Source organism: Cherax quadricarinatus, chromosome 30 (genome assembly GCF_038502225.1).
Source record: "Cherax quadricarinatus isolate ZL_2023a chromosome 30, ASM3850222v1, whole genome shotgun sequence".
Classification (NCBI taxonomy): domain Eukaryota; kingdom Metazoa; phylum Arthropoda; class Malacostraca; order Decapoda; family Parastacidae; genus Cherax; species Cherax quadricarinatus.
The window spans coordinates 31,562,734-31,588,916 of record NC_091321.1 but is presented as its reverse complement, the minus strand read 5'-3'; the positions used below and the strand labels follow the sequence as shown (position 1 = coordinate 31,588,916).

At 41.0% G+C, this 26,183-nt stretch overlaps 1 protein-coding gene across 2 annotated transcripts in view; it reads right to left on the bottom strand.

The window, feature by feature from the left end:
* Nucleotides 1-26,183, bottom strand: part of LOC128692800 (prestin-like) — a 268,729-nt gene that overhangs the window by 160,755 nt on the left and 81,791 nt on the right. For both annotated transcript variants that reach the window (XM_070090068.1, XM_070090069.1), the window contains exon 3: nucleotides 22,264-22,446. In XM_070090068.1, the coding sequence (XP_069946169.1) occupies nucleotides 22,264-22,446 (183 nt within the window). The remainder of the gene's footprint in view (nucleotides 1-22,263; nucleotides 22,447-26,183) is intronic.

The following is a 26,183-nucleotide window of genomic DNA, read 5'->3' as shown; positions in this document are numbered from 1 at the left end:
TTTGTCTCCATTCACTCCTATCAAACACGCTCACGCATGCCTGCTGGAAGTCCAAGCCCCTCGCACACAAAACCTCCTTTACCCCCTCCCTCCAACCTTTCCTAGGCCGACCCCTACCCCGCCTTCCTTCCACTACAGACTGATACACTCTTGAAGTCATTCTGTTTCGCTCCATTCTCTCTACATGTCCGAACCACCTCAACAACCCTTCCTCAGCCCTCTGGACAACAGTTTTGGTAATCCCGCACCTCCTCCTAACTTCCAAACTACGAATTCTCTGCATTATATTCACACCACACATTGCCCTCAGACATGACATCTCCACTGCCTCCAGCCTTCTCCTCGCTGCAACATTCATCATCCATGCTTCACACCCATATAAGAGCGTTGGTAAAACTATACTTTCATACATTCCCCTCTTTGCCTCCAAGGACAAAGTTCTTTGTCTCCACAGACTCCTAAGTGCACCACTCACCCTTTTCCCCTCATCAATTCTATGATTCACCTCATCTTTCATAGACCCATCCGCTGACACGTCCACTCCCAAATATCTGAATACATTCACCTCCTCCATACTCTCTCCCTCCAATCTGATATCCAATCTTTCATCACCTAATCTTTTTATCCTCATAACCTTACTCTTTCCTGTATTCACTTATAATTTTATTCTTTTTGCATACCCTACCAAATTCATCCACCAATCTCTGCAACTTCTCTTCAGAATCTCCCAAGAGCACAGTGTCATCAGCAAAGAGCAACTGTGACAACTCCCACTTTATGTGTGATTCTTTATCCTTTAACTCCACGCCTCTTGCCAAGACCCTCGCATTTACTTCTCTTACAACCCCATCTATAAATATATTAAACAACCACCGTGACATCACACATCCTTGTCTAAGGCCTACTTTTACTGGGAAATAATTTCCCTCTTTCCTACATACTCTAACTTGAGCCTCGCTATCCTCGTAAAAATTCTTCACTGCTTTCAGTAACCTACCTCCTATACCATACACCTGCAACATCTGCCACATTGCCCCCTATCCACCCTGTCATACGCCTTTTCCAAATCCATAAATGCCACAAAGACCTCTTTAGCCTTATCTAAATACTGTTCACTTATATGTTTCACTGTAAACACCTGGTCCACACACCCCCTACCTTTCCTAATGCCTTCTTGTTCACCTGCTATCCTATTCTCCGTCTTACTCTTAATTCTTTCAATAATAACTCTACCATACACTTTACCAGGTATACTCAACAGACTTATCCCCCTATAATTTTTGCACTCTCTTTTGTCCCCTTTGCCTTTATACAAAGGAACTATGCATGCTCTCTGCCAATCCCTAGGTACCTTACCCTCATCCATACATTTATTAAATAATTGGACCAACCACTCCAAAACTATATCCCCACCTGCTTTTAACATTTCTATCTTTATCCCATTAATATTGGCTGCCTTACCCCCTTTCATTTTACCTACTGCCTTACGAACTTCCCCCACACTCACAACTGGCCCTTCCTCACTCCTTCAAGATGTTATTCCTCCTTGCCCTATACACGAAATCACAGCTTCCCTATCTTCATCAACATTTAACAATTCCTCAAAATATTCCCTCCATCTTCCCAATACCTCTAACTCTCCATTTAATAACTCTCCTCTCCTATTTTTAACTGAAAAATCCATTTGTTCTCTAGGCTTCCTTAACTTGTTACTCTCACTCCAAAACTTTTTCTTATTTTCAACAAAATTTGTTGATAACATCTCACCCACTCTCTCATTTGCTCTCTTTTTACATTGCTTCACCACTCTGTTAACCTCTCTCTTTTTCTCCATATACTCTTCCCTCCTTGCATCACTTCTACTTTGTAAAAACTTCTCATATGCTAACTTTTTCTCCCTTACTACTCTCTTTACATCATCATTCCACCAGTCGCTCCTCTTCCCTCCCGCACCCACTTTCCTGTAACCACAAACTTCTGCTGAACACTCTAACATTACATTTTTAAACCTACCCCATACATCTTCGACCCCATTGCCTATGCTCTCATTAGCCCATCTATCCTCCAATAGCTATTTATATCTTACCCTAACTGCCTTCTCTTTTTGTTTATAAACCTTCACCTCTCTCTTCCCTGATGCTTCTATTCTCCTTGTATCCCATCTACCTTTTACTCTCAGTGTAGCTACAACTAGAAAGTGATCTGATATATCTTTGGCCTCTCTATAAACATGTACATTCTGAAGTCTACTCAACGGTCTTTTATCTACCAATACATAATTCAACAAACTACTGTAATTTCGCCCTACATCATATCTTGTATACTTATGAGTGAAATGTCCTTCCAATTAGTCAACTATATCACGATTAATGATAGTTTTTTATCGTCTCGTATACTGTTGCTGTTTTAACACTTTAATGTGTGGATCTCTTCATTTTTTTTCTTGCATTTAATCCAGGTAAACAAATGAGTAAATTTGTTAGGTAAGAGCTAAGGTTGTGGCTAATTAATCAAATTATTTTCCGTTATTAATTTTATGCTGATTAGTTGGTGAATAAACAGAAATTATGGATCACATTAACTATCTTTTGCATCATATATTCGATACCTATTTGCAGTGATAAACTGAAGAAATTACTGTAGTTAGCCTTTACTAAGTTCCAACATGCATTACTTGTAATGGTTCCTAGGTATTTCCGTGTATTTTATTTTAACCAATCACCTTGTTTTAATCAGCTACCAGAAGCGATCTGGCCGGTATCGTGTGAGGACATGCATAGTGATCTCTTTATTAGAGGTAAACTAATGTCTTCTCTGGAGCAATTGTACAGGCAAGTGAAGTTGGAGCTGGAGGAGTAGACCAGGAGAGAGAGAGAGAGAGACTGACTGAGGAGAATATAAAGATTTGTCTCAGTCTTTACGATAACGAGGACGAAAGCTTGGAGATCAGTGGGTGAGTTTTCCTCGGAACAAGGATGGGAAAGGCCACCCACAAGTTCAGGGGATTTATCCCGACTACTGGAAGCTGGTGGAGAGGAAAAGGCTAAAGCTGAAAATGAGGAAGGTCCAGGAGACGGCTACAGAGACAGCAGTTGTGTTGCTGACAAGTGTGAGGCCATGGAGAACGTCCCATCAGTAACCACTAGAGAAGGTAAGAATATTATCCTTGTTGGTGATTCTTAAATCAGTTTCGTGGACAGGGCTTATTTTCTTGGAGTTGGGAAAAGGAAGTAGAGGGTTTGTTTCCCCTAGGGCTGGGATGCAGGATATTGCTAACCTTCTTGAGAACATTATGATTGATAATGGGGTCAGTCTTATTATATGCTCAGTGCTTGAGGGAATGATGTTGCCATAAATAGGAGTGAGAACCTGGTTAGTAGCAATAGACATAATTAGGAATAAGAGAGAATACCCAGTATAACGCATTATTATGCCAAGGAGAGGCGCTGTGGATTAATGGTTATCCAGGGCAACTGTTGCTAAAGACTACCAGACAAACAATGTTAAAATATTACAGAACCACTTATAGACAACTGGGACCACATCTTGGGCAAAAATGCCATACATGTCAGGAATGGGGCTAATTTGTATGTGGCCGGGGTAGCGACATTAGCGTGCTCGGTGGAAAGAGTCATTAGGGCTTTAGATTAGCAATAGCTAGAGGTGTGGGCGATTGTGGGAAAATAATGGAATATGGTACTATAGAATTAGGCAGTGTTAATTATCAGTTTTGCATTACTGTGAAATTTGGAGACATCATTTATCCGTGGAATGAGGTGGGATTATTGACTATCATTAGTTGTAGCATCAGGTGATAAGGGAAGCAGCAAAGTTAGTGGAGAGGCAAGGATGAACTGAATGGGAAAAGAAACTGAGAAAGGAGTTTCTTAGTATGTATTACACAAACTGTCACAGCGCTAGAATCAAGATGGAAGAGTTGAGAACAGTTACATGTTCTGAGAACGTCGATTTGCTATAACGGAGACTTGGTTTAATTTGAAGAGGTAAGTAGTGCCTGACGAGTGCCACATTCAGGGGTTTAAGTTGTTCTACCTTGATAGAAATAACGGGAAGGGAGGTTGGATGGCACCACATGTCCAAGAAAATTTGAATTGTACATAAAGTGAGTAGAAAGACTGAAGGAACACACACAAAGACTACATGGACAAAATTTTTAAAAGAAAGTGAAGAATCTCTTTTTCTGAGGAAATTGTTAAGGCCTCATGCACAATAACCTAGCAATTCTAGGGAATTTTAACGTAGTTAATTTGACCGGAATTCTTTGAGTCAAATAACTTCCTAGGGGTGATCCAAGACTCTTTCTTCAAGAAAAAAGTTTATGTCAGTGACAACAAGAGATAAATAATCTGCCTGACATGGATATATCAAACTCTTCAGCTTATCGATACTTTCATAAGTTTTAGACTGCTTATTGACCCCCAAACATTTATTATATAAGAATAATTTAATAAATAGTACTTTAAATAAGAGTACTACCAATACTACTACTACTACTACTACTACTACTACTACTACTACTACTACTACTACTACTACTACTACTACTACTACTACTACTAATAATAATAATAATAATGGCTATAAAAATAGGTAATATTTAAATTATGAAAAATATACGATTTAACAAACCCTTTATTACTAAAACTGTTGATATCATTATTAGGAAGGACGCATCTGATGAGCGTCAACAAGGACTCTGATATTTAGTTGATGACTGGTGAGTGTTAATCCTAAGTCATCACGCTCTTCTAGGTCCAGTCTGTTCCTCTGCCTAGTTAGAATTACATTTGCATGACTAAAACCAGTTTCAACTCTGTACTGACCCCCAGCCATTTATCAACCCCGTATAGGCTATCGAGTGATCACTATTGGCCCTTAGGGGTCGATACTGATCACTTCGGGGAGCCATGAATTATGGATAAAGATACTTATGCACAGCTGAAGACTGATACTGTAGGTATCACAAACTGATTACATTTAACAACGAATGGAAGTATGCGAGTAAGCATAATTCACTAAGGGTCCCAAATTTTCACTCAGCAGATTGCTGTTGCTGATTGATGTTGATCAGTCAGACAGTTTTTTAAATACTGTATATGCTGCCCAACGAATATATAATCCCTATAGAGAAACAAGATCGAATAGAAATGATCCCAAATGGAAAAAAGGAGAATTAATCATCTTTTAGGGAGAAATACAAGAATTTATAAGCAGATCGAAAGACGTGAGGATTATCTCATAAACCAACATTTTGACATTTAAAAAGGGACAAGAAAAACTAATCCAAACTAAAGCTTCTAACTCTTCATAGACAAATCCGAAAGTTTTTCAACAAATTCAGAACAAAGATTAAAGAAAAATTAGGTTCCCTTAAAAATAAATCTGGACAGCTTACTCATATTGAAAGAGAAATATACTCAATTTTGTTGACATTATTTTTTTCTTCTTCACTCAGTAAGGCTTGAAGAATATCCCAGAAGTTATTATAGTAAACTTTAGAAAAACATATTATCACAGCCACTTCAAATATAATTTGCTGACTCACGAAATCGTAATGACACGATTGCAAACAAACCATACCACGGGCGGGGTTAGAACTCGCGATCAGAGATTCTCAAAACTCCAGACCGTCGCGTTAGCCACTGTACCAGCTAGACACAGTAAGTTTCGTCCAACTAGGAATATTTCTAGATCAGAGGAAGGTTAGCATAGGCACCACTGTGACCACAACTGCAAGTTGTGGCTAGCTGGTCCAGTGGCTAACTTGACGGTCTGGAGTTTTGAGACTCTCTGATCGCGGGTTCTATCCCCACCAGTGGTATAGTTTATATAGTTTTCTGATTAAGGCAAAATAAATCCCTAAGCCCTGGTTATTTTTCACCAAGGTTCGTAAAGAGTATAGTGAACCGCTAACTAATGTTTTTAATATATTACTTCAAGCAGATGTAGTGTCCGAAATGTGGAAGATGGCTAATGCAGATACTATTTTAAAATCAGGAGAAAAGTCATTTCCATGAAATTACCACCTAGTGAGTCTGACCTCAATTGTAAGCAAAATATTAAAGTCAATTATAGCAGATATTATAAAAAAACACGTAAATAAACCTAATTTGATTCATGATACTCGACACGAATTCAGAAGTGGCCGCTTCTGTCTGACTGATTTACTGACTTTATTCAGTACTGCCTAAGTGTGCGCAATAACGTCAAAAAAAAAAAAATTGGATTTATGCCAAGAAGTATACAGTATAAGGTCAGTTCTGGTCTCCATGTTACAGAATAGATATAAATGCAATGGAGAACATACGGAGAAGGATGATAATATTAATCCACTGCATATTAATAAAGGGGATATTAATAAGGTCTTGAGGATATCTCTCCAAGAGAGAACCTGCAGTAATGGATTTAAATTAGACAAGTTTAGATTTAGAAAGGACATAGGAAAGTATTGGTTTGGAAATAGGGTAGTTGATGAGTGGGTTTGTAGATGAATGGTTCACAGAACAGACATGTTGATAAAAAGATACCCAAGAGTTGCACATGTGTCTAATTTATCAACATGTCGGTTCTATGAACCATTCATCTACAAACCTGTCAGACACTGCAACTTCTTGGGATCTTAATACTTAGGAATTCTTCGCTTGCCTAATCCTTGGGCACGACCTACTTCCACATTGAACAAATGTGACACCACCTATGACTGCTGCACCGCTCCTGCCGTACGGTTTATAAGGTGCTTCTCCGCTCTACTTTGTATCGGACTGATGAAGCCACTGTGTGGCGAAACGTTTCCTGAATAAAGATTCCCATATGTTGCATAAGTGTCTCAATCTTCAACTAAATTAATACATAGCATTAGAAATCTTCCTTATGAAGAAAGATTGAAGACTCTTAAGTTACATTCACTTGTTAGACGAAGAATGAGGGGAGACCTGATGGAAGTGTATAAGTGGAAGAAAGGTATTAATAAAGAGGATATTAACAAGGTCTTGAGGATATCTCTCCAAGAGAGAACCCGCAGTAATGGATTTAAATTAGATAAGTTTAGATTTAGAAAGGACATAGGAAAGTGCTGGTTTGGAAATAGGGTAGTTGATGAGTGGAACAGTCTACCTAGTTGGGTTATTGAGGCTGGGACTTTGGGTAGTTTCAAATTTAGGTTGGATAAGTACATGAGTGGGATGGGTTGGATTTGAGTGGGACTTGCACATCAGAGTTTATTTCTTGGGTAGCATTGAAAATTGGGTTGGTCAAATGTTTGTTAGTGGGATGAATTGTAAAGGACCTGCCTAGTATGGACCAACAGGCCTGCTGCAGTGTTCCTCCTTTCTTATGTTCTTATGTAAGACGTAGAATGAGGGGAGACATGGAAGTGTACACGTGGAAGAAAAACATAAATAAAGTTTCAATAAATAGGATACTGAGAAAATCCAACCAAGCAACAACTCGAAATAATGAATTCAAATTTAATAAGTTTAGAATAGAGAGGAAGTAGGAAAGAAATGGTGGGGCAGTTGAGGAAACCTTAGAAATAGGTAAGACAAATACCTGAAAGAGAAGGGTTGTATTTGAGAAGGATTTGTATAACATGGGTTAGAAGTTTAATAAAAGTAAAATATTTCAGTTAGATGGTTTGGATTTGATAAGGACCTGCATAGTAAGGGCCAGTAGATCCTTACTATGCCAGTAGGTCCTTACTATGCCAGTAGATCCTTACTATGCCAGTAGATCCTTACTATGCCAGTAGATCCTTACTATGCCAGTAGATCCTTACTATGCCAGTAGGTCCTTACTATGCCAGTAGATCCTTACTATGCCAGTAGATCCTTACTATGCCAGTAGGCCCTTACTATGCCAGTAGATCCTTACTATGCCAGTAGGCCCTTACTATGCCAGTAGATCCTTACTATGCCAGTAGGCCCTTACTATGCCAGTAGATCCTTACTATGCCAGTAGGTCCTTACTATGCCAGTAGATTCTTACTATGCCAGTAGATCCTTACTATGCCAGTAGGTCCTTACTATGACAGTAGGCCCTTACTATGCCAGTAGATCCTTACTATGCCAGTAGGCCCTTACTATGCCAGTAGATCCTTACTATGCCAGTAGGCCCTTATTATGCCAGAAGATCCTTACTATGCCAGTAGGCCCTTACTATGCCAGTAGATACTTACTATGCCAGTAGGCCCTTACTATGCCAGTAGATCCTTACTATGCCAGTAGGTCCTTACTATGCCAGTAGATCCTTACTATGCCAGTAGGCCCTTACTATGCCAGTAGATCCTTACTATGCCAGTAGGCCCTTACTATGCCAGTAGATCCTTACTATGCCAGTAGGTCCTTACTATGTCAGTAGGCCCTTACTATGCCAGTAGGCCCTTACTATGACAGTAGATCCTTACTATGCCAGTAGGCCCTTACTATGCCAGGAGATCCTTACTATGCCAGTAGGTCCTTACTATACCAGTAGGCCCTTACTATGCCAGTAGATCCTTACTATGCCAGTAGATCCTTACTATGCCAGTAGGCCCTTACTATGCCAGTAGATCCTTACTATGATAGTAGGCCCTTACTATGCCAGTAGATCCTTACTATGCCAGTAGGTCCTAACTATACCAGTAGGCCCTTACTATGCCAGTAGATCCTTACTATGCCAGTAGGTCCTTACTATACCAGTAGGCCCTTACTATGCCAGTAGATCCTTACTATGCCAGTAGATCCTTACTATGCCAGTAGATCCTTACTATGCCAGTAGGTCCTTACTATGTCAGTAGATCCTTACAATGCCAGTAGGTCCTTACTATGCCAGTAGGTCCTTACTATGTCAGTAGATCCTTACTATGCCAGTAGATCCTTACTATGCCAGTAGGTCCTTACTATGTCAGTAGATCCTTACTATGCCAGTAGGTCCTTACTATGCCAGTAGATCCTTACTATGCCAGTAGATCCTTACTATGCCAGTAGATCCTTACTATGCCAGTAGATCCTTACTATGCCAGTAGGTCCTTACTATGTCAGTAGATCCTTACTATGCCAGTAGGTCCTTACTATGCCAGTAGGTCCTTACTATGTCAGTAGATCCTTACTATGCCAGTAGATCCTTACTATGTCAGTAGATCCTTACTATGCCAGTAGATCCTTACTATGCCAGTAGATCCTTACTATGCCAGTAGGTCCTTACTATGTCAGTAGATCCTTACTATGCCAGTAGATCCTTACTATGCCAGTAGATCCTTACTATGCCAGTAGATCCTTACTATGCCAGTAGGTCCTTACTATGTCAGTAGATCCTTACTATGCCAGTAGGTCCTTACTATGTCAGTAGATCCTTACTATGCCAGTAGATCCTTACTATGCCAGTAGATCCTTACTATGCCAGTAGGCCCTTACTATGCCAGTAGGTCCTTACTATGCCAGTAGGCCCTTACTATGCCAGTAGATCCTTACTATGCCAGTAGATCCTTACTATGCCAGTAGGTCCTTACTATTCCAGTAGATCCTTACTATGCCAGTAGGTCCTTACTATTCCAGTAGGCCCTTACTATGCCAGTAGATCCTTACTATGCCAGTAGGTCCTAACTATACCAGTAGGCCCTTACTATGTCAGTAGATCCTTACTATGCCAGTAGGTCCTTACTATGCCAGTAGGTCCTTACTATGCCAGTAGGTCCTTACTATGCCAGTAGATCCTTACTATGCCAGTAGATCCTTACTATGCCAGTAGGTCCTTACTATGCCAGTAGATCCTTACTATGCCAGTAGATCCTTACTATGCCAGTAGGTCCTTACTATGCCAGTAGATCCTTACTATGCCAGTAGATCCTTACTATGCCAGTAGATCCTTACTATGCCAGTAGATCCTTACTATGCCAGTAGATCCTTACTATGCCAGTAGGCCCTTACTATGCCAGTAGATCCTTACTATGCCAGTAGATCCTTACTATGCCAGTAGATCCTTACTATGCCAGTAGATCCTTACTATGCCAGTAGATCCTTACTATGCCAGTAGATCCTTACTATGCCAGTAGATCCTTACTATGCCAGTAGATCCTTACTATGCCAGTAGATCCTTACTATGCCAGTAGGCCCTTACCAGTAGATCCTTACTATGCCAGTAGATCCTTACTATAGATCCAGTAGCCAGTCCTTACTATGCCAGTAGATCCTTACTATGCCAGTAGGCCCTTACTATGCCAGTAGATCCTTACTATGCCAGTAGGTCCTTACTATGCCAGTAGATCCTTACTATGCCAGTAGGTCCTTACTATGCCAGTAGATCCTTACTATGCCAGTAGGTCCTTACTATGCCAGTAGATCCTTACTATGCCAGTAGATCCTTACTATGCCAGTAGATCCTTACTATGCCAGTAGATCCTTACTATGCCAGTAGATCCTTACTATGCCAGTAGATCCTTACTATGCCAGTAGATCCTTACTATGCCAGTAGGTCCTTACTATGCCAGTAGATCCTTACTATGCCAGTAGGTCCTTACTATTCCAGTAGATCCTTACTATGCCAGTAGGTCCTTACTATGCCAGTAGGCCCTTACTATGCCAGTAGATCCTTACTATGCCAGTAGGTCCTTACTATGCCAGTAGATCCTTACTATGCCAGTAGATCCTTACTATGCCAGTAGATCCTTACTATGCCAGTAGGTCCTTACTATGCCAGTAGATCCTTACTATGCCAGTAGATCCTTACTATGCCAGTAGATCCTTACTATGCCAGTAGATCCTTACTATGCCAGTAGATCCTTACTATGCCAGTAGGTCCTTACTATGCCAGTAGATCCTTACTATGCCAGTAGATCCTTACTATGCCAGTAGATCCTTACTATGCCAGTAGATCCTTACTATGCCAGTAGATCCTTACTATGCCAGTAGATCCTTACTATGCCAGTAGATCCTTACTATGCCAGTAGGTCCTTACTATGCCAGTAGATCCTTACTATGCCAGTAGATCCTTACTATGCCAGTAGATCCTTACTATGCCAGTAGGCCCTTACTATGCCAGTAGGCAAGTAGATCCTTACTATGCCAGTAGGCCCTTACTATGCCTTACTATGCCAGTAGGTCGTTACTATGCCAGTAGATCCTTACTATGCCAGTAGATCCTTACTATGCCAGTAGGTCGTTACTATGCCAGTAGATCCTTACTATGCCAGTAGATCCTTACTATGCCAGTAGATCCTTACTATGCCAGTAGATCCTTACTATGCCAGTAGGCCCTTACTATGCCAGTAGATCCTTACTATGCCAGTAAGTCCTCACTATGCCAGTAGATCCTTACTATGCCAGTAGATCCTTGCTATGCCAGTAGATCCTTACTATGCCAGTAGGTCCTTACTATGCCAGTAGATACTTACTATGCCAGTAGATCCTTACATCCTTACTATGCCAGTAGATCCTTACTATGCCAGTAGGTCCTTACTATGCCAGTAGATACTTACTATGCCAGTAGATCCTTACTATGCCAGTAGATCCTTACTATGCCAGTAGGTCCTTACAATTCCAGGAGATCCTTACTATGCCAGCCCTTACTATGTCAGTAGATCCTTACTATGCCAGTAGGTCCTTACTATGCCAGTAGATCCTTACTATGCCAGTAGGTCCTTACTATGCCAGTAGATCCTTACTATGCCAGTAGGATCAGTAGATCCTTACTATGCCAGTAGATCCTTACTATGCCAGTAGATCCTTACTATGCCAGTAGGTCCATACTATGCCAGTAGATCCTTACTATGCCAGTAGATCCTTACTATGCCAGTAGGTCCTTACTCAGTAGATCCTTACTATGCCAGTAGATCCTTACTATGCCAGTAGATCCTTACTATGCCAGTAGGCCCTTACTATGCCAGTAGATCCTTACTATGCCAGTAGATCCTTACTATGCCAGTAGATCCTTACTATGCCAGTAGATCCTTACTATGCCAGTAGGTCCTTACTATGCAAGTAGATCCTTACTATATAGGCCAGTAGGCCCTTACTATGCCAGTAGATCCTTACTATGCCAGTAGGTCCTAACTATACCAGTAGGCCCTTACTATGCCAGTAGATCCTTACTATGCCAGTAGGATCCTTACTATGCCAGTAGATCCTTACTATGCCAGTAGATCCTTACTATGCCAGTAGATCCTTACTATGCTAGTAGGTCCTTACTATGCCAGTAGTAGGTCCTTACTATGTCAGTAGATCCTTACTATGCCAGTAGATCCTTACTATGCCAGTAGGTCCTTACTATGTCAGTAGATCCTTACTATGCCAGTAGGTCCTTACTATGCCAGTAGATCCTTACTATGCCAGTAGATCCTTACTATGCCAGTAGATCCTTACTATGCCAGTAGATCCTTACTATGCCAGTAGGTCCTTACTATGTCAGTAGATCCTTACTATGCCAGTAGGTCCTTACTATGCCAGTAGGTCCTTACTATGTCAGTAGATCCTTACTATGCCAGTAGATCCTTACTATGTCAGTAGATCCTTACTATGCCAGTAGATCCTTACTATGCCAGTAGATCCTTACTATGCCAGTAGGTCCTTACTATGTCAGTAGATCCTTACTATGCCAGTAGATCCTTACTATGCCAGTAGATCCTTACTATGCCAGTAGATCCTTACTATGCCAGTAGGTCCTTACTATGTCAGTAGATCCTTACTATGCCAGTAGGTCCTTACTATGTCAGTAGATCCTTACTATGCCAGTAGATCCTTACTATGCCAGTAGATCCTTACTATGCCAGTAGGCCCTTACTATGCCAGTAGGTCCTTACTATGCCAGTAGGCCCTTACTATGCCAGTAGATCCTTACTATGCCAGTAGATCCTTACTATGCCAGTAGGTCCTTACTATTCCAGTAGATCCTTACTATGCCAGTAGGTCCTTACTATGCCAGTAGGTCCTTACTATGCCAGTAGATCCTTACTATGCCAGTAGGTCCTTACTATGCCAGTAGGCCCTTACTATGCCAGTAGATCCTTACTATGCCAGTAGGTCCTTACTATGCCAGTAGGCCCTTACTATGCCAGTAGATCCTTACTATGCCAGTATATCCTTACTATGCCAGTAGATCCTTACTATGCCAGTAGGTCCTTACTATGTCAGTAGATCCTTACAATGCCAGTAGGTCCTTACTATGCCAGTAGGTCCTTACTATGTCAGTAGATCCTTACTATGCCAGTAGATCCTTACTATGCCAGTAGGTCCTTACTATGTCAGTAGATCCTTACTATGCCAGTAGGTCCTTACTATGCCAGTAGATCCTTACTATGCCAGTAGATCCTTACTATGCCAGTAGATCCTTACTATGCCAGTAGATCCTTACTATGCCAGTAGGTCCTTACTATGTCAGTAGATCCTTACTATGCCAGTAGGTCCTTACTATGCCAGTAGGTCCTTACTATGTCAGTAGATCCTTACTATGCCAGTAGATCCTTACTATGTCAGTAGATCCTTACTATGCCAGTAGATCCTTACTATGCCAGTAGATCCTTACTATGCCAGTAGGTCCTTACTATGTCAGTAGATCCTTACTATGCCAGTAGATCCTTACTATGCCAGTAGATCCTTACTATGCCAGTAGATCCTTACTATGCCAGTAGATCCTTACTATGCCAGTAGATCCTTACTATGCCAGTAGATCCTTACTATGCCAGTAGGTCCTTACTATGCCAGTAGATCCTTACTATGCCAGTAGATCCTTACTATGCCAGTAGATCCTTACTATGCCAGTAGGCCCTTACTATGCAAGTAGATCCTTACTATGCCAGTAGTGCCAGTAGGATCCCCACTATGCCAGCAGGATCCTTACTATTGCCAGTGCAGGATCCCTTACTATGCCAGTGATCTCCATTTACTATGCCAGCAGGACTCAGCCATTGCCAGTGCAGATCCTGCCATGCCAGTAGGTCCTTTTACTAGTTGGCAGGATCCTTCACTATATGTTGCCAGGTCTCAGATACCAGTTAGATCTCATTGCGCGAAGTAGGTCCATTGATGGCCAGTAGGATCCCCATTATGCCAGATCCTGGCCAGCGCGAGGGATCCTTACTATTGCCAGTAGATCCTCACCACGCCAGTAGGTCTCACACACCAGTGGGTGAGGCCCTTCACTTATGCCAGTAGATTCCTTACTGTGATGCCAGTAGGTCCACCTTATGCCAGTAGATCTCGCATGCAGATCTCACGATGCCAGTCTTAGACTCCGCCATGCCAGTAGATCCTTCACTGAAAGCAGATCGCCATTATGTTAGCAGGTCTCATTATGCTAGTGCAGGATCCCTTTACTATGCCAGCCAGGCAGATCCTTCACTATGCCAGAGATCTCAGGCCATGCCAGTAGGCACCTTTACTTGCCAAGTAGACTTTACTTGCTGTGTAGGCCTCATTATGCCAGGGTGATTCTACTCTGCCAGCGGTGGCCTTCACTATGCCAGTAGACTGAGCCTTACTATGGCCAGGCTCTACCGGTGGGGCAGATCTCGCCATGCCAGTAATGTTACTGGCGCAGCAGATCTGGCCATAAGGGTAGGATCCCACATTGAAGCCAGGGGTACAGATCTCATGCCAGATCTCATTATGCCTGTAGACCTTTATTCATGCTGGTAGGCCTTTACTATGCCAAGTAGATTCCTACCGATGCCAGCCTACTGGTGCCAGTAGATCTCACTATGCCAGGGCAGATCTCAACTATGCCAGACCCAGCCATGGCAGTGCATTGGCCTACCAAGTGTGGGCAGGATCTCACTATGCCTGTAGGCCTCATTGATGCCTGGTTGAGATCTCATTGCCAGGTAGATCTCACTTATAAGCCAGATCTTGGCCAGGTGGGCCATTAGGATTCTTATTATGCCTAGTGGAGATCCTTACTTATGCCAAGTAGATCTCATTATGCCAGAGAGGCCTTACTATGCCAGCAGATCTCTTACTACAGCAGATCTTCACTATGTGCCAGAATTTTTAATAAGCGTGTGCAGGCCTTGGCTTGCAAGTAGATCGCATTGAGTGCAGGTACTCACGCGCTGTATTCAATGGTGCCAGTAGATCTCAGCCATGCCAGTAGATTCCATTATGCTGAAGCCCTTACTATGCCAGCAGATCCATTGCTAGCAGATCTACTATGCTGTTATCCTTACCATGCCAGGATCCTTACCTGTTGCAGCCCTTACCATGCCAAGTAGATTCCTTACCTATGCTGTGGGATCGGCATTATGCCAAAGAGATCTTCACTATTCCAGCCAGTAGATCTCACATGCCAGAGGCCCTACTATGCCAGTAGGATCCTTACTATGCCAAGTAGATCTCACTATGCCAGTAGCCCAACTATGGCTAGCAGATCCTTACTGTTGTGGTAGATCTCAATGTTAGCAGTAGGCCTTCCACTTATGGGCAGATTCCACATAGTAGGTCTACTGTTAAGTAAGATCTCACCAGCGGTAGATTCCATTGTTGTTAGGTTCCTTACGCAAGTGGTAGATCTCACTTATGTTGGGTAGATCTCATTATAAGTAGATCTCATTTATGCCTAGCAGATCTCATTATGCCAAGTAGATCTCACAGGTAGATCTCTATGCCTAGTAGGCTCCCTACTTATGCAAGTAGATCCTTATTATGTGGCCTCATTACCTAGTAGGATCCTCGGCATTATGCCAAGTAGATTCTTACATGCCTACGATCTCACGCTAGTAGGCCTCAGCCATTGCAAGTAGATTCCAATGCCATGCCAGTAGATCTCACTATGGCCAGTAGGCTCTAATATTATGCCAGTAGAATCATGCCAGTAGATCCTTACTATGCCAGGAGGCCCTTACTATGCCAGTAGATCCTTACTATGCCAGTAGGTCCTTACTATGCCAGTAGGCCCTTACTATGCAAGTAGATCCTTACTATGCCAGTAGATCCTTACTATGCCAGTAGATCCTTACTATGCCAGTAGATCCTTACTATGCCAGTAGGCCCTTACTATGCAAGTAGATCCTTACTATGCCAGTAGGCCCTTACTATGCCAGTAGATCCTTACTATGCCAGTAGATCCTTACTATGCAAGTAGATCCTTACTATGCCAGTAGGCCCTTACTATGCAAGTAGATCCTTACTATGCCAGTAGATCCTTACTATGCCAGTAGATCCTTACTATGCCAGTAGGTCCTTACTATGCCAGTAGGCCCTTACTATGCCAGTAGGCCCTTACTATGCCAGTAGATCCTTACTATGCCAGTAGATCCTTACTATGCCAGTAGGTCCTTACTATGCCAGTAGATCCTTACTATGCCAGTAGGTCCTTACTATGCCAGTAGATCCTTACTATGCCAGTAGGTCCTTACTATGCCAGTAGATCCTTACTATGCCAGTAGGTCCTTACTATGCCAGTAGATCCTTACTATGCCAGTAGATCCTTACTATGCCAGTAGGCCCTTACTATGCCAGTAGATCCTTACTATGCCAGTAGATCCTTACTATGCCAGTAGATCCTTACTATGCCAGTAGATCCTTACTATGCCAGTAGATCCTTACTATGCCAGTAGGCCCTTACTATGCCAGTAGATCCTTACTATGCCAGTAGATCCTTACTATGCCAGTCGGTCCTTACTATGCCAGTAGATCCTTACTATGCCAGTAGGTCGTTACTATGCCAGTAGATCCTTACTATGCCAGTAGATCCTTACTATGCCAGTAGGTCGTTACTATGCCAGTAGATCGTTACTATGCCAGTAGATCCTTACTATGCAAGTAGATCCTTACTATGCCAGTAGATCCTTACTATGCCAGTAGGTCCTTACTATGCCAGTAGATCCCTACTATGCCAGTAGGTCCTTACTATGCAAGTAGGCCCTTACTATGCCAGTAGATCCTTACTATGCCAGTAGATCCTTACTATGCCAGTAGATCCTTACTATGCCAGTAGATCCTTACTATGCCAGTAGGTCCTTACTATGCCAGTAGATCCTTACTATGCCAGTAGGTCCTTACTATGCCAGTAGATCCTTACTATGCCAGTAGGTCCTTACTATGCCAGTAGATCCTTACTATGCCAGTAGATCCTTACTATGTCAGTAGATCCTTACTATGCAAGTAGATCCTTACTATGCCAGTAGATCCTTACTATGCCAGTAGATCCTTACTATGCAAGTAGATCCTTACTATGCCAGTAGATCCTTACTATGCAAGTAGATCCTTACTATGCCAGTAGATCCTTACTATGCCAGTAGATCCTTACTATGCCAGTAGATCCTTACTATGCCAGTAGGTCCTTACTATGCCAGTAGATCCTTACTATGCCAGTAGATCCTTACTATGCCAGTAGATCCTTACTATGCAAGTAGATCCTTACTATGCCAGTAGATCCTTACTATGCCAGTAGATCCTTACTATGCAAGTAGATCCTTACTATGCCAGTAGATCCTTACTATGCAAGTAGATCCTTACTATGCCAGTAGATCCTTACTATGCCAGTAGATCCTTACTATGGAAGTAGATCCTTACTCTGCCAGTAGATCCTTACTCTGCCAGTAGGCCCTTACTTGGGCTAGTATGCCCTTACTAGGGCCAGTATGCCCTTATTAGGGCCAGTAGGCCCTTACTAGGCAGACTGTGATATATCACTAGTTTTTTCCAGGTTTTTCAAGAATATCAATTCATGAAATTATTGTTAAAAATTGAATTCCTTCCCATATCATCAGTAATGTCTCCAGATGGAAGGAAATTATATGAAACACCAACACGATGAATAAAGACACAAATTAAGAACAACGTGATCCCTTGTTGATAACGTTTCGGCCACACAGTCAACTTTATCAAGTTACCAATATTATCCGAAGTAGATCTGTTTGTGACCTGATAAAGCTCATTGTGTAGGCGAAACATCGTGTAGGCGAAACATTGTGTAGGCGAAACATCGTGTAGGCGATACATTGTGTAGGCGAAACATTGTGTAGGCGAAACATTGTGTAGGCGAAACATTGTGTAGGCGAAACATTGTCAGTAGAAGATGGCATTATACTTCGTTAGTGTGTTTATCCAGTAAGCTCTCCACAATTAGTTTGAAGTGGACCTAACTTTATCCTAAACCTTTTTTAATAAATTTGGAATAAACATTTTAAACTGACGTGGGTTTCTTGCAACTCGGATTTAATATTCCCTTTATTTTTTCTTATATCTTTCTTGACCTTTCTTTTAATATGAATATACTAGTCTGAAAGGCGACCCTCTCCTTTGATGAGCCTTGAAATACTTTTTGCTTTTAATCTCAGATGTTTTAATCTTTTATTTATCCATTTGAGTCATATTTGATCTGGTTTCTATGAGAAGAATATATGTTCTTCTGGCAGATTGTTCAGCTTTCAGTAAAATGTCATACTGGCATTTCTCTTCCTTTTGGTTCGTAGCTTTTTTTTTCAATATAATCACTGACCAAGTTAACCCCGTCAAAGTTATACAAAGTTATACCCGGTGTCGATTATAATTTGCTGAACAAAAATCTGGATCATTCACAGCATTATCCTTATTATTACATTTCCAGGTATTATTAAAAGTAGTAGTTTTGTGATCACTTGTTTCAAGCTTCTCTAGATTTTTTTTTTTTTGGGTGGGTGATTTTTTTCGCTTCCCAGCAGCAAGTCAAACAGGATTTCCCATCACGTTGGTTCTTTTGCAAACTGCTTCATATTTTAAACCTGGACTACTTCTAGGAAGCGATTGAACTTTTGGCTTCCCGGTTAATCTGAATAAAATTAAAATCCCTTAGAATTACTACCTGCTCAGTGTTATTATGATTTCGTGAACCATCACATTTTCGTGTTAGGAAGGCATAACAAAGTCTTCTAAAGGAACTGACAATTCGTCCTTTAGATGTGATATAGTTTTTGATGCAACAGGTCAAGTTTTATGTTACATAACACTACCTCACCACTTTTCTTGTTGTTTCCGTATTCTGTATTCTGATTGTGTTTTCAAGTGCTCTCATGTTTATGTGTAAGTATGCAGAGGCCTATTTATGCGAGAGTACTGTATGGTGTTTTGCCTGCTGGTAATTAGTCTACCAGACAGAAGTGAAGACGGGGGTATGTAAGTCATGGTGCCTCCCTGACGATTTATTTTAACTTATTAGTAGCAGTGTGCTAGTGAGCTACTTATGTAATGTGAACTGGAGTGTGGTGGTTTTGGTTGGAGTAGATTATAAGTTGTATATAAGTTACTTATTATTAATATAGATATATTTTTATATAGGTGAGTTTTTGTACTTCTTTCCTAGTAATAATTAATGTTGTTTAATATGTGAGTACATGCTGGCCCAAGAGTTGCTGTGTGTTTCAGTGTAATTTAAATGCCCCTAGACAGCAGTGTGAGCAGCCTTTAGGAGCCAGGGTAATTTTATTTAAGTTACGACATCAAAGTCGTAACTCTGGATACGAGCAAAAATTCAGGATGCGAGCTTCCCCGTCAAACAACTTTTTTTTTAGACCTCTAGATCTTACAAAAATAAAGTGAATATCTAATTGTAGTTCATTGTCGTGATGTGTTATGTTGTTTTTACTGCTAAAGACTATAACTGCAACGGAAATAAGAGTACATGTATTTCTTACCTTAAATTGTGGGTGCTGGTGTTTGTCGATGATTGTGAAGATAGTGGAGAGTTATGCTGTGGTTCTACTGGTCTGAGGTGGATCGTAGAGGTTCTGGTACTGAAGTTGATGGTTGTACTGGAGTGTGTATAAATTCTGCAATAGATGTCTGTTCTATTTTACCCTGTAGTACATTATACAACTGACGGTAAGGCATCAGCTGTCTAACTTTAGGTCATTCAGTCAGTCAAGTCATTGAGTCAGTGAGTGAGTCAGTCAAGTCATTCAGTCAGTCAGTCAAGTCATTCAGTCAAGTAACCAGTCAATTAAGTCAGTAAGTCAGTCAAGTTAGTAAGTCAGTCAGTCAAGTCTGTAAGTCAGTCAGTTAAGTCAGTAAGTCAAATCTGTAAGTCAGTCAGTCAATTCAGTAAGTCAAGTCTGTAAGTCAGTCAGTCAAGTCAGTCAGTCAGTGAAGTCAGTCAGTCAAGTCAGTAAGTCAGTCAGTGAAGTCAGTCAGTAAAGTCAGTAAGTCAGCCAATCAAGTCAGTCAAGTCAGTAAGTCAGTCAGTCAAGTCAGTAAGTCAGTCAAGTCAACAAGTCTTTCAGTCAAGTCAGTAAGTCATTCATTCAGTAAGTCATTTAGTCATTCAGTATGACAGTCATTCAGTAAATCAATAAGTCAGCAACACTGGTATGCCTACAGGGTGTCATGATTGCTTGGCAGATATAAGATATGGTAATTGAAAGATCAAAACAATTCACAAACACGGCTAGCTTGTAGGAGAGAAGTGAAACTGAACACATATTCACGAAGCTGGCATGGTGTCGTGAGTGTCGGGGTATGGTACAGGATGGCGGAAGGTAGGGCCACTTGAGGTAGGGAATGGCCGCCACCACTTGTCACATAATGACATTTTATTCATTCTAGAGTATATATCAGGTTTCTATGTTATTTATATTGCTTATTATGTTATATTAGGTGAATTGGGATAGATAAATAAGCTATAGATTGATACTAGCGTCATACTGAAGTATTTTTATTCTGCCTCCTAGAGCAGGAATTCCTCTGGAACAGACCAATGGCATTTCAGTTAATTTAAATGACGAAAATTGATTTAGCATACGAGCAGATCGGGATGCGAGCAAGGTCACTGAACGGATTCAACTCGTAAGCCGAGGTTCCACTGTATACAGATCAGTTAATCTCCTGAGTTTCTATTGCCATGTGGGTTATTATGGAGCATATTTGTATTCATATGTACGTTAAGGTGGCTTCGTGTTATATCGGCTATAATTGATTCTAACAATTTCCCTACTAACGATGTCAGGCTTATTGGGTGGTAATTTGATGGAACTGACTTATTCCCTGATTTAAAGATAAGAATTACATTAGCTATCTTCCATTGGTTAAGTTCACACTTGCATTCTTTAAGTAACATTGAAAATAATTCGTCGTGACCCAGGGACATTTTTTGCTGTAATCTGTCTATTTGCTTGATATGCATGTCCCTCGTGGCTGCATTATTACTTAATTTGTTTTCTTCAGTACCTGAATAATTATTAATTACTTGGATATTATCTGTCTTATATGTAAAGATTGACAAGAAATAACTATTGAATAGAAAGCACATTTTCTGTTCATTATCAGAAACCTGTCCAGACCTAGTTTTCAGTGGTCTTGTTTTACATTACCATTATCTAATACGCTTAAAAGAACCTTTTGGATTTGTCTTTGAATAATTTTCTCATTTAATTTTCTAATCGCTATTAGCCGTCTTTACCTCTCTGTTAATATTAACATATTGGTCAAAGGATATCTTCTATAATTTCTTCCATATATTACTCTCTTCTCTCCTAACTGAGGCTTTATTTTCCTGTTTAACTATTTGTGATAGTCTTTATTAGACGTAAATTCTCTCTGGTGTATACATATTTTGGGCACGATGTACATAAGAAAAAAGTCAGATTCGCTGATCCTATCTTTTTTTTTTTTTGAGCATGATCTTCTTGAACACAAACATTAGATAGATAATCGCAGTCAAGAGTAGACAGGTGTCTTCCTACTTGAATGTACAATTGGAGTGAACAAGGTCCCGGACCGAAATATTTCTATAAAATGTCCTAGTGTTTGTAATTTGTGTCTGCTTAGTTTCCATTTCTGTATGATTACCTCAGCATGTCTCTTGTGAGATCAAAACTGTCTTCAGAAGGTTACAAAAATTTAATTTTAATGTTAGAGTGGGTCTGTGTGTCATATTTGATGTGATATACTTTAAGCATTGAAAATGAGACAAATACGCACTACTAGGAATCTTTAATAACTAAATATTTCAGCTGTGCTGCAGCCGTCATCAGTTGACTACAGAGAAGAATAACATTCCTGGAGACAGCGTTAGAATGTAGTAAAGTGCTCTTTCAACTCAGTGTAACTCTTACATATGCAATAGCAAAAAAAAAAAAAAAAAAAGCATAAAAATGACTTACTAGATGCACCCTCTAAATATGATCTAGAAATGTATAAAAAGACTAAATTTAGGCTATAAAGGGAGCGGCTTCATTATTACTGAAGAAACTACTCGTGGCGAAAACTTTCCATAAATAAATATCCTGAACTGTACCAAATACCGAATATCATATTATAATACTGTTTAATATGATTAGGTCTATCAACCAGGTTCAAGACTTACCTTGTGGTATATGCATAATAGCTACAGTGATGCCAGACGCAATGTCCCCGAGAAGGTATGATCGAAGATCATACGAGGGTAACCAGGAGAGAATGGGCAACCAGGAGGTTAGCCCTGACATGAAACACTTTGGTGAGAATGTACATGATTCTTTGGCGCTGACACGAATACTTTCAAATAGACCTGTGGAGGAAAAAATATCTGTTACATCTATATAGAGTAATACAGTAAATAATGTTACATCTGAAAAACCAACCATACCCCGGCAGGGATTGAACCCGCGGTCAGAGAGTCTCAAAACTCCAGCCCGTCGCGTTAAACTAGACCAGCTAGCCGGGGTATGGTTTGTTTGCAATCGTGTCATTACGATTTTGTGAGTCATGTTACACCTGACATCAACTGGATAAATTCCTAGAGCAGGGGCATGCAAATTTATTTTCATTAGTGACGCACATGACCAGGCCTATCCCAGTATGTCCCCACTGCATGATGTTCTATTGTTATTAATAATCGTAGTTAATGAATTACAATGGTTGTAGCATGACACGTGGCGCAAGTTAGTTACTCAATGGTAGCTGTGAGGTAGTTCAGTCCTATAGGTTTGTGTATGATATATAATTAGATAAACAAGTCTGTTGCTGAAAGTCTTAGGGAACCAGTATCACAGAGTCAAATGGGTCAATTTCGATTTGGTTCTTCTTTTATGCTTCTACTATGAAGTTATTAGTACCCTACTACTGCTACTGAGATTGTTGTTGTTACTGTCACTGATGTTGCTGCTGTTGCTGATACCACCTCATGATAAGTTAGACAAAACGTTTCACTTAAACTGCAGACCTCATTAGTCGAATACAGAGATGAAACACTCTCCTGTAGACATCAGCATTAGTGGAAAATGAAGTAGAGAAATAGCTTGATGTAATCAATAGCAAGCTAACCTGTATTTGAGTAACGAGGTGACTTGTGTCAATTGAGAACTGACCGGTATCAGTAGTGAATTGACCTGTATCAAAAGTGAGCTGACCTGTATCAGTAGTGAACTGACCTGTATCAATAGCTAGCTGACCTGTATCGTGTGATGACATACCTCGTGAGCTCTCTATGAACGGAGCCAACAATGCCTTCTTTGGATCAGATGTACTAGCTACAGAGGGACGAGTTGGAGGAAGAAAAACGAACGACACTAGACGGCAGTTGGGAGTAAAGGAATGAAAATGAAGATCAAAAAGAAGGATGGAGAAATGGAAGCCACCAACAATTTTGCTGTGCTCCAGGATTTTGCTGGGCGACCAACATATGACGGCCAGGGATGACGGTGAGATTACGGGTCATGCATCATAATACAACAGTGAAGGTAAGAATGTTATTATTGTTAGGGATTGCCAGGAGAAATTCATAGATAACGAGTTCTATCTTAGAGACAGGAAGAGGAAGCAAAACGTATCTGTTCCTGGGCCTGGGATGTAGGCTGGGATGTCGATGCAGTAATTTTGACACCATCATGCGAGGTAGTGGGACCAGTCCTATTATCAGCCTTAGTGCTGGAAGCAATGATGTCAAAGTGAGAGCCTAATTAGCAGGTAGAGGTCAGTGATAGATATATTTAGGAAGAATGGATGGCTCCCTGTAATATATGACGTTCTGTCATGATACAAATGTGACATATCATTGTAGTAATGTTTCGTTCTCCAGGAGCTTTATCAATTCAATACAAACAATAACTAACTTCCAGGTAAGGAGAGAGCGATGAAGTGGGAATAGGCAATGAACAGAGCCGGAGAGGAGTGCTTTAGACATAGAAACAGAGCCAGAGCTTAACCCAGCTGTGGAGTGCTTGATAGTGAGAGGTAGCAGCATTCAGGGTGGGGACAACCGGTAGGCAAAGAAGGTCAGGAGTTGTGCAGAGTTGCATAGTTGTCGAAGTATTCTGTACTAGCTGACCAGTGTCAGTAATGAACTGGCCTGTATCAATAGCGAGCTGACCTGTAACGTGTGAGGACGTACCTCGTGAGCTCTCTATGAACGGAAACAACGATGCCTTCTTTGGAATAGGTGTACTAGCTACAGAAGGAGGAATTGGAGAAAGAAAAACGAACGAAACTAGACATGGTGTGAAGTTATGTGGGGCAATGTAGGTGTATTTAACAGTACCATTGCAAAGTCGAGAGTGAAGTTCTTTGGTGAAAATGGTGTTGTTTGGTGGTGCAGAGATAGGGGTATGGTCATCGACTCCAATTTCCTCTGAGATGTGCGGTACTCAATCTTCTGGGAATTTCATTGAGTCTGGAGGTGGGGACAGGCTGGGCAGGAGGAGTGGCTTGGGCAACTTATAGGACAGTAGTGGATTGAGCGACTGTGGTTGGAGGATCGACTGTGATGGTGATGCCTCGTACGTTGGAGTAAGTTTTCAGCTCATAAATGTTTATAGCAGAGGTGATGATCTTGCCTGCTTCGTCATCGTTCGAGCAGACGGCGATGAAAGAGTCGTTAATACTAAGGAGGTTGGGTAGTTTCATCTGCAGGGTGGCCGTCAGTAGTGTTGTGATAATCTTTTTCGTCGTATATGAGATGGTTACACGAAGTGATGATGCTGCTGATATCCTAGGAGAGAGCAGACTCGCTGAAGCGGTGTGTGTGTGTGTGATCTTGTGTAATCTGGGAATTATCTGCCCCGCTCATGTGAAGCACTAGACGTCTTCCTTAACAGTATCAGACACCTCTATGTCCAAAACAAGAAACTAAGTAGTTTGAGTGTCACTTCCTTCTTCACATGTTACCCACCACACAACGATGTAAAGTTAGTCAGGACCTTAATCTTCCACTGCCTTCGAGAGATTTTGTTGACCTGATTGAGCTCTGCATTAACTTCAACTGTTTCTTTTTCAACAATAGTCTCTACTAACAAACATACGGCATTAGCAAACTTGAACGTGGAACACGTACAAGTTGAACATTTTGTCAACATCTCCACCATCGTCCCATGGTTACGTTATGTTAACCACGTCCTCATAATAACTTCCAAACGTTTAGGTGTGCAGAATCTATAGAAAGGCTTAAAGCAGTTGTGAACCGGACATCCCATTCACAGTTGAAGAAGAGTCTTACGATAGGGTGCCATTTCTCGACATCCTTATTCACAAAGTAGCTATCACCCTAAAATTCTAAATTTACAGGAAGCCAACAAACAAAAACGATCTCACACTTATATTCTAGTCAAGATACTAAGACCAAACGAGGTATCATTATTGGATTTCTCCTTAGCTCACGCTGAATTTGTAGCCTTCAGTTTCTTGAAGAGGAATTCTCATACATACACAAACTTTCATTAAGCTGCACTTTTCTTCTTTCTTTCATCAAAAACAATAAGACAATAGCTCTCCAAACCATTAATTCTCCATACATTAAGAACACTTTAAAGAACGTTATAATCCTTTCCAACAGTCAGGTTCCCTTGAACGCCTCCAACGTCCTCGTGCAAGCCAACACTAGAGTCACCATCGCAACCAGCACGTGCATCAAAGATCTGCTCAGGACCTAAGTGAAGAACCATGAGCCAGCCAATACAGGTGTTTATTCAATCCCTTGCAGAGGACGTGACAAGGTATACGTCGGTGAAACAGCACAAAGCACAGGAACACATATCAATGAATGCAGAAACGACATCTCGAACAACGCATGTGTACTACTCAGGAACTCAACCAACCATTTGGTGTGATTCAGTGACACTCGCCAAGTGACCAAAGAACTAAATTTTAGCAAGCGTAAATGCCCTGAATAATTTTTAATCATCATTTCAGACATTAAACAGAATAAAGGGAGCTTCGTCATCTCTGAAAAATTAGAAAGAATTCCCCTAGTGTTATCTCTATTTCTACTATTTCTACAACTACTACTACTTTTACTGCTACTTCTACTACTGT